The sequence below is a fragment of the Pithys albifrons genome, chromosome 3 (genome assembly GCF_047495875.1).
Source record: "Pithys albifrons albifrons isolate INPA30051 chromosome 3, PitAlb_v1, whole genome shotgun sequence".
Classification (NCBI taxonomy): domain Eukaryota; kingdom Metazoa; phylum Chordata; class Aves; order Passeriformes; family Thamnophilidae; genus Pithys; species Pithys albifrons.
The window spans coordinates 90,092,482-90,102,505 of NC_092460.1; the positions used below are offsets into that span (position 1 = coordinate 90,092,482).

General features: G+C 36.0%; 1 protein-coding gene across 1 annotated transcript in view; it reads left to right on the top strand.

Annotated features, from left to right (window-relative positions):
• PHTF2 (putative homeodomain transcription factor 2) overlaps positions 1-7,295 on the top strand; it is a 67,001-nt gene extending 59,706 nt beyond the window's left edge. The window contains exons 16-18 of the mRNA XM_071552702.1: positions 3,191-3,286; positions 5,589-5,714; positions 6,493-7,295. Coding sequence (XP_071408803.1) covers positions 3,191-3,286; positions 5,589-5,714; positions 6,493-6,513 — 243 coding nt within the window. The 3' untranslated portion in view covers positions 6,514-7,295. The remainder of the gene's footprint in view (positions 1-3,190; positions 3,287-5,588; positions 5,715-6,492) is intronic.
• Positions 7,296-10,024: the final 2,729 nt, after the last annotated feature.

The window sequence follows — 10,024 nt, forward strand, 5'->3', positions numbered from 1 at the left end:
ATTAAAATAGTTTGGATTAGGGAGTTCATTATGGTATAATGAAACAACACTTTACAACCCACAGCTCAGTTTCTGAGATGTGTGACTTTGTTTAAAAGCTGTAAGGAACACTGATACGGCTGTATCCTAATTTCTGTTTGAGTGGGCTTAGAGATACCAGTATAAGTTGTTTGATATAATTTAAGATAGAACACAAACATAAAAGGTAGTTTTTAAATAGGAAAAAGAAACATGAAATCTTAAAGTATTGGATGAGAGAGTGAAAGGTTTGAAAACTCACTTGTCCTGCACTGTTTCCAGTGCAGTAACTCTTGACTGCAAGGTTTCATGGATTCCATGGGCTCCTCTCAACTCTTTGGAAACTTTTTCCTTCAGTCATCAGTCAAGCTTGGCTTTGGGTCTATGTGTCTTTCTTCTCAGGAATGTTCTGGTGGTGTTTGTACTGCAAAACTCCCTCTACTCTACCTGGTACTGCTGATAGTTTTCCATGCTAAGCATGTAGAAATCTCCTTCTTCTTGGAGAATTTTCACACTGGTACAAAACATTCAGGGCAAGCTAAATAGGCAGTTCAAGAACCTTTCACAGGTTTCCTATAGAAAATGTGTTAAAGTCGGAGAGTAAAATCCTGACTGTGTGTCCTGAAGTGGGGCTGTGAAGCCTATGACAGGTGGTATAAATGTCTGTGTGCTTATTTTGCCCAATGAGAATTCACTCTCTTTGCTAAGGGGATGAGGGTGGACACTGAGGAGCCACACTGCCTGTCTGCCTTGGCCTCAGTGTGCTAGTTGGCACCAGTCTGAAACCTCTCGAGGTTCCTGAGCCTGGAGAGTGTTACATTGCTCTGTTAATTCTCAAGAGTACGAACAGCCTCATGTCCCAGTGAAATTGTCTGCTGTTTCTGGAATGGAAATGGAGGGAAGTGTTTGGGATAAGGATTGGAAAAAGTGCAGAGAGCAAGGGGAGAGAGAGATTGTCAAGCCTTATTCTTGCTTTCATAGCTTTCTACTCTGTGCTTTTCATGAGAGTCAGTGTTTGAACATTTTAATCTGGCATGGACATTGAAAGAAGCACTTTCTCTGTGTACTCAGAACTTAAATAAAAGTAAAAATAAAAATTCAGGAAGTGATATGACATCAGACACTTATCTTTGTATTGAATCCAGCTTATCCCATCGAAAGTCTTTTTCCTCCAAAATGCCTGAGCGCCTTATGAAATAAGAACCAAAATAGAATTCAGAATTGGTTTTCAGAAAATAAAAATGATACATTTCACCCTGGGTAGAATTCATTTTGGACTGGTTTCACTTGCTAGCTGGATATACAGCATATTTACAGTGTTCTTGAGATGAACTTGTGAGTCTGACATTTTGGCTTTTCATGAGATATCAAGCCCAAACAATTGACTGACACTCACTTTTAGCTAAAAAATCACATCTGGTCTAGTGTCCTTGAAAATCACACACTACAGTTTTTAGGCTTACTGAAAAGAGAACAAACCTGTAAAACAAAGAGAAAAGTACAACAATGACAAAAAAAAGGGACAAGGCTCAACTCCCAGATTCAATTTAAATGCTTAATGAATAAGATAAAATTGCAGCTTCTGCTTTCAACCTGCAAAGTTCCAGGCATTTCTGTGTGCTTTAACTTCAGCCTATGAATTTCATGATTAGGAGTCATGATGGGAAACTGATTTGCATAAAGGGATTTTTGACTGTATGCTGTTTGCCTGTAATTTTTCAAGTCCTTCTGAATGTGTTTTTAATTGACCTTGGAAATTTGTTGGGCAAAATACAATCTATGGTCTGATCAAAGTTGGCATCTTGCTAGTTTTGAGTCTCAAAATAGGTGTGGTAGTTGGCTGTGCACATCCACATTCAAACTCCTCTCCTGATTCAAAACTTGTTATTGAAATGAATGAAATCATAGTAACTTTTAAGAGATTTGAACCTTCCTAGGGTTTTCAGAGTTGCTAATTAGTCTTTATTTTAGTTTAACCCTGTTTATAAATCTTGAATGCTTGAGATCAGGAGTTTTTTATATAAAGATTGCAATCTCTCTATTCTGAAAGCATGATTTTGCTTTAAATTGATTGTTCAGAAGCTTAATATGCCTTGGAATATAGTAGGTATATTTTTTATTTTTATTATCTGTAAGAAACTTACAGTTGCCTTTTTAGGGGAGATCTGATAATACTCAGGTGCTTTGTTTAGATGTCTGTGGCCCTTATTTCATTAAGTACCTTAAAACAAGGTGGTTAAATATATCAGAGCATCATATAGCATTACTTCCTTCTGCAACTTTGCTCTGTATCTTGGTAAGTGCCATCTGAAGAACTACTTCACATTGCTAAATGGTTTGGGTTTTATATTGCTAAAGGTTGTCATCCTAAAATAAAATATTAATGGCTTTTCAAGGTTTTTTCCTTTGATTTGCTTTCATTATGCAACAGGAAAGAAAAAAACTAGCCTTTGTCTGATTTAGGATATCAAACATAGGTTGTTTGAGAATGAATTGAAAGAGAATTTGTACTCTTAACTTTCTCAGAAACAATGCTCTGAAAACTTCTGCATCACAGAAGTATTGAAATATTCAATATACTGTTCTTCTACAACAATGAAGAGTTTAATAATTTTTCAAATATTTCAAGGCAGTGGAAAGATTGATTTTTCTGCACTCAAGGTGCCTGCAAAGTACTAAATTATACTGAAATCTTTTAAAAGCAACGACACTTTAGCAGAATTATGTTTCAGCATTTTGGTCTATTCAATAGCTTTTAGGGATGTTAAGCCTTGTAAGGTCTGCCTACCAATATAAAAACCTGGAATGAACTGGCAAACCTCAGGCAATTGTTGAAGGAGGAAAAAGTAATTATGCAAACCTTCCATATGTGGTGGGTTTTCTTGCCTAATTTGTGGATTGGACTAAACTTTGCACTTACTGCTATAATAGTGTCAAATGTATTTTGTTATATCATAAAACATTATATTTTCCTGTGATGCCGAGCCAGTACTTGTGCTTAAATATTAAAAAAAGAAAAATTTTACTTCCTTGCAGAAATGTCATAGCAGTTCTGTCATTTGGATGCTATGTAATCACTTAGCAGTGATAGTAATTGTAATAGTGAATATTTGTAAATGAATTCTTTTAAATTCTGAATAAATCATGATACTTGTATTTTTTTAAAAATCAGATAAACTTATACTTGAAAATGGAGAAAAAGCCTAATAAGAAGGAGGAACTGACACTAGTGAACAATGTGTTAAAACTTGCAACTAAGTTATTGAAGGTAAGATTAAAATGTATTCCTGTGTTGTATGGAATGAAGAAGCAGAGTAGATTGAAGAGCTGTGGTGTTCCTTCTGCAGGCAGTGCAGTGTGCTGGGGTTTAAATGGACTCTGTCTCCCACAGTGATGTCACTTGTTCTTGCACTGCAGGTGGTTACGTTGCTGTCATTGTGGATTGCACGTTGCTATTACATACATCAGCTTTATTCTTTGACGGTATATGAGCAGTGTGAGAGGAGGTACTTCAGGGTGGGCAGGATAATGAACCCTTGGAGGGGGTTGCAATTTTATCATCTGTTTTGGGTGTTGATATAGTGGTGATTTCAGCCCTTGCGGCCTCTTTGTGCCACCCCTTGAATTCTGGTCAGTTAACCGGTTGATTCCTGGGTGCCAAAGAACAGTTCTTAAAATAAAGCTTCAGCTTGGTTTAATCTAGCTAGTAGCCAAGATGAGCATTTCTGCTAGTTAGGTAATTCCCCCCACCAGCACACCTGTAACAAGGTGTGTGCTGGTCTCTTCATCTCAAAGGAAGTACACAGCACTTTCCATGAGAGGACTGATGGTGTCAAAGCTGACAGCAACAGCTTGGGAGTTAATGCTATAGCAGTAAGGAGAGCCTGGTGAGGTCAGTTGCTGACTGTATCTCCTGGGGTAAGAAGGGAACTCAAAGCTTTTAGGACCTGGGTTTGAAGCAAACAAAGGGAAATGTTCTCTGTGCTTTGGGTAGCAGAGTCCTGCAAGTGTTGGTCAAAGGACACTGTGGATACAGAAAGATTATCTGGATTCAAGGAGAGGCTGGACGAGTAGACAGAGAACAACAGGTTCAGGATATAATCTTATGGGCTGAAATATTTGTGTGCTGGGAGCAGGTGGGTAGGGTGAGAAGTGCTGTTGGTGGCAGGATGTTGATCAACCCTTGGTCTGATTTGCTTCCATCTTTTTCATGCTCTCCTCAGTGTTTTGAAAGAAGTGTTTCACTCTTGCCAGAAGTGTTATCAACTGACAAAGGGGACTTGGCTTTTGTGGGACAAATCCCAGTCTCAAATCTCACTTTACTGTGAGAACTTGCCCAAAAGTGATTCTTCCAAGCCACCTACTATGAGCTGTAAATTAATTCTTGGTAATCAGTGATCAGCGCAATTATATGTCTCATGCCCAGCAGCTAAATGGAGTCTGGGGTTTTAATTTGATTTTTGGGTGGTTTTGATCTTTAAGCTTCTATTAAAGACTAGATAATGTTGAACATTTTTACTGTTTTCTTATTCACAAAATTGGTAAGATGAATACAAAATCTAAACACTTTTTCCTTAAAGAGTTTCTCTGCTGTCCTCAGAATCATGTATTTTATATCTTTTGTATTTGCAGCAGAGTTTTATACCACATTACATCTAAATGAAAAGGTTGTTCATTCTTATTTCACCTCTTTTGAAAGAAGAGTTAGAGCTTTGAAATTCTTCTTTATTAAAAAAGGGTTTTTAAGGCCTTGTTCAAGGTGCCCAGGATGTAGTGCAGGAGAGGGATGAAGATGAATTTAAAGCTAGCAAACATAAAGGACCAAAGCAGTGGTAGTTGTTATACTTTATATAATCCGCTCTTATGTCTTGAAACTTTTTCCTTCCTTCCTTTGACATATTTCTAGGCCAGAAAAGTTTGAGTGACTGTATTCATACACCAATAATTGAAAAAAATGCAATAGCCTCTGTTCAAGTTTTGTTGCAGATTAATTTGGGCTGATTTTTTTCTTCCTTCCAACACAAAAATAAGTAAAATATTGGCAGTGAAATGAATATTAGTACTTTTGTCCTTTATTGTCCTTTTCTGGCTATGTTGGTTAGTAGTTAGTCTCAAAATTAATGGAAAAGGAAGGGAATTTCAATAGAAAAGATATTTTAAAATTTTTTTCATAATGATGAGGTAGCCTTCTGTTATTCTAGAAAACCTTTCTTTTCTTTGTTTTTGTGGTTCTTCTGTCTGTCAGCTCTTTTAACACTGAAGGTGATTTCTGGAAAATTATAAGGAATTCTAAAGTGATGGCACCGAGCTGTTTATTTTCTTGGCTTCATGTGCAAATTGATAGATGCTATGGATGGGCAGCCTCCAAGTGTTTGAAGGGTTTTTTTCAATCAACAGTCAGTTAATGTGATATTTTCCTGCACATTGTTTTTTATATCCAGAATAATAAGAGATGTTTTACTCCGCTGGGTCTTGAAAAGTTCCTAAACTAATGTTGCTCAATACATGTGTGAACAAAAAACAAAGTGTAAGTTTTTGCTTTTAATGATCCCCTTGTTTTGCATTATTAGGAACTGGACAGTCCCTTTAGGTTATATGGGCTTACAATGAATCCACTGCTTTATAACATCACCCAAGTTGTCATCCTGTCAGCTGTTTCAGGTGTCATCAGTGACTTGCTTGGATTTAACCTAAAGGTAAATACTTGAGTCACATCCTTTTTTTCACCTTAGTGTTCAGAGTGTTGAGAGATGGATCATACATTGTCACCTAGTTAATTCTCAGCTGTATGAACTAAAATATTTATTGTTTGAAAATGGTTATTAAATTAAAGCTGTATCAGAAGAATAATGATGGATTTGTCAGAGCAGCCCTTTTAACTTTTTGTTTGTTTGTTTTTTTGGCTTTGTAACTTAATTTAGGACACTTAGAAGAATTATTAGACATAAATATGGAAACATTTGTACACAGAAATACAAGAGCTTTAACTTTTCTTCGTATCCCAGATTTGATTTCTGTCTTTAATTCCTCACTGTTGACTGTGTAGCTCTCTCAGGAAGGGATGCAGAAGATGCAGGCTGTCCCTGCACTGCAGTGAAGTATTACAGCAGACACAGGATTACTGTGGCCAGTCCTTCACAGCATTGTTTTGTGCTGGCTGAAGGGCTGCCTCATTAGGTCCTCTCTGGCTCCATCTGAACTACAAACTCTGGAAACTATTTAAAGATGCAGGTTATGAGGCATCTTAGTTTCCACGATTTTGTAGCTGTCACAAAGCCCTTAATTTGCCATTGAGTTGCTTATATCTGCCTATTTCTTTCCTATTAGAAGTAAATGAATGTAAAATGTATATTGTGTATCACAGAATATGCAGCAAATGCAGTAAGAAAAAAAAACCTGTTGTGCTATTGCAATTCTGGTAAACAGAAAACTGAGATGAGAAATAACCTTGATGTACTGCTCTAATTTTTGCAGCTCTGGAAGATCAAATCTTGACAGTATAGAAAGAAGATGAAATAATACAGTGTTATAGAAAAGCTCATGATGGACAAAACTGCCTCAAAGCAGCCACTGAATCTGTATTTCAAATGCTACAACCTCTTCAAGGATGTCATTTGGAAAACTGAAGTGTTTACATCTGTCTTGTGCAATCTTTATATTTATTTCATCTTCTCCCTGTTTTATGTTCATTTTAGTTGACATTTATATTTTATTTTCAAACTTACTTGTTTAGTTTTGGAAAAGGTTAGTTTTGGGAAGGGTCAAAAACTGTCTGAGAACTTGAAATCCTGAAAATGGATTACACTAAATTAATTATTCTGTTATTACTCTGTTATTACAGCTGAAGCCAATGCTGGACATTTTTAGTTATAGTAACACTATATGGAAGTAATTTGATTTTTGATAGTGTGGTAAAATTGCTTAGAATATTTCATTTGTACCAATCATTTATGAGGACAATGTAACATCAATAGATGTTTGGTTGCAATAGAGAAATGAGACATATACAAAAAATAAAGTACTGACAATACAGTATGACAGGTAACAGAAATATTTTATATTACTACTATAAACAAGTGGGAATTTCTAATATTTTGAGTAATTCCAGGATCTAAACTCATGTAAGCTACAGTTTAAATATCCTGGGATATTAATAAGGTGTTACATAACAAGTCAAAAAGTGTTCTTTGATAACACTTTTATTAGAGCAATAATTGTAAATGGTTACCATGCTGTATGATATTTTGATAAAAATTAAATATTGTATTTATTTGAAATACTGGGCTGTTCTGTGCAGCTCTGACTGTGCATGTGCACTTTTTGTTACTTTTAATGAGAAACTTTATACATATAAATGTCTATTAATTGGAATATATTATGGTGAACTATGGAGCAGTATGTATTATATGTTGAAGTTGAGTATTTAAACAAGAATTATTTACTGGGGAAAGCAATGCTATGAATGACTGAGCAAAGTATAGATAGATGTTCTCCTCTTGTACACTATAGTATATGCCACTCATACCACATGGAAGTTTAAGAACAGTTAAACACAGAGAGCAAGTTTCTCTGGTGAGCAGCAGAGCCCATGAAGCCTGGTGTGGGCAGGTGTATGTCTCCAAAAAACCTCCCATTCCTCCCCACAGGTGTCATTCCCTCCTGCTTCCTGTTGGGATTTCCCAGCCTTGGGCTTCCCAGCTCTCCCTCTGACTTCTATTCCTACCTCCCACACAGACCAGTCATAGAGACTTGTCATTCTTCAGGATGACAAAAATACCTGTTCCTCCCTGCAGAATTAAATTACTTGGAACAAACTTTCCTTCTACAGATTAACTTGGAACAAACTTTCCTTCTACAAATTATTTTGGGAGGATTAATATCACCAGGCACATGTAGTCTTGTATTTTATGTTTTTAAAACAGTGGCTTCATATTGAAAAATGTCAAGTAATTTTGTGACAAGAATCTGGATGTTGCACTACATTTGCTAATCTTCAGAATCTTGAAAGATTTGAAGTAATGAGTCTTAAACTTATGTGGTATAAAAATATTTTTATATATAAAGCAACACAAACAAGCATTTTGTATTTTATTTGCCTCTGTACTAATGTTTAATAATGACCAAAGTGCATTCTGGTTTTTGAAAGAATGTATTACTGGAGCTTTAAAAACATACTATATTTAGTTTCTCATGTGAAAACTTCAGCTGCATCTGATCTTTCTCCTTTCTCTGTTGTTTGATGTTGAGATTGTTTTTAAAAATTAAGTACATTTTATACACACTTTTTTCCAAAATATGGTACAGACCTACACAGAACTGAATTTTGCACAAAATGTATTAAAAAATAAAAAAAAGAACAGCAGGAGTTCTATGGGTGATAAAAGCTAAGGCTGTTACTTTTTACAGCCTGTCATTGCAACAAAACCATTCTTTACTCTAGAGTGGAATTATTTTTAGAAATAATTGTGAAATAGTGAATATATGGCTTTCATTACTTAAAAAAAAGGAGGGAGAGAAAACTCTGTGCTTTCGGTTGAAGGTGAAATTAGTTGAACCTTGTATACCTCAGCAACGAGCACTGTGCTGGATTGTTGCACTAACAAATGGCTTGGGGAAAGTCAAAGATTTGTGAAATGAAAGTAAAAACAATAAAAACCTTTATTTGCTACCCTTAGGTATATTCATTATGTTAAAAATGAGAGAGGTTTATTCTCCATCCCTCAATGTGGAAAGTCCAGTATAAGAATAGAGGCAAGTAGAAATATGGCAGATCTTGCGTGTTAACTGTTATTTTTTGCCACGTGTTTTGTAACTGAAAGTGTGATCAGGCTTGGAATAAAGCTTTCTATGGTTGATGGTAAAAAAGAAAAGAAACAATGCTGTGCGCTATATCTTTTAGTAACATCAGTGTATTTCTGAGTCTGCCTGTTTTGATTTAAATCCATATATTCTATTTAAATTAAAGCATGTTTGGGAGAGAAATGCTGTGCACAGAATACAAATGATGGTTGTCAGAATTACACTTTATTGCAAGACACCTAGTTATGCAAAGGAGTTAAATTTTATGAAGACTACTGGGCATGTGGCTCCCAAATAACTGTTTCTATTTGCAAAATATTACAACAAAGTTCAATCCTATTTCACCAGGATTTAAGGGATCAGTTTTAATCACCTTTTTGAGTGTGCACTGTGTCACAAGATACACTTACCCGTAAAAATCAAAATACAAACGAACTAAAGTACTGAAACTGAAGTGAGAAGCTTCAATAACATGTTACAGAATATTTGAACAGAAATAATATGTGATAACTTAGGTATTTTATCTACTTTTTTCCTGGGTAGTGAAGTATTTTCTAACAGAAAACTGTTCTATTAACAGCTATTTTAATTAGCTTCATTTTGCCTTTTCAGCAGTGGAGTCTTTGGACTTTAAACCTGTCCTGGTATCCCCATGAGCACTGACTGGTGGGCAGCAGATTCACTGTGTTCATCTGCTCCTTTTCTGAGCTTATTCCAAATGCAGGCTATTTACAGTTTGAAATTTCTTTTGGTGGTCTTGAAAGACACTGCATGCATTGAGAGATTTAACTTCTGAGAGACATTCTTTTTAACATCCATCTCTAGGTGACACTTTATTGTGCCAGAATTCTCAGGTACTGCCTGAAAATGTCATTCATAGTGCAGGTTTCCTTATTCCAAACCCCATGTATGTCTAAGTACTCTTCAGGATAGGCACGTAGCTGAAGCTGGTAAGAGCTGACTGATACATTGTTGATTACTTTCTTCAGATCACATTCCATTTTTAACAATTCTGACCCCCATCCCATCCAATACTAAATCCTAATGGAATGTAGGCAGCTGTTGGTGTTCAGACAGAAACTCAGCATATGCCAAATGTCCTCTGTCTCATGCTGGTTGTTATGATTGGGAAATCCAGCTACCACCTAAAGAGAGAGCACACAACATGGAGCTACATTCACATGGATCCTCCCAAGTGCCACATTTG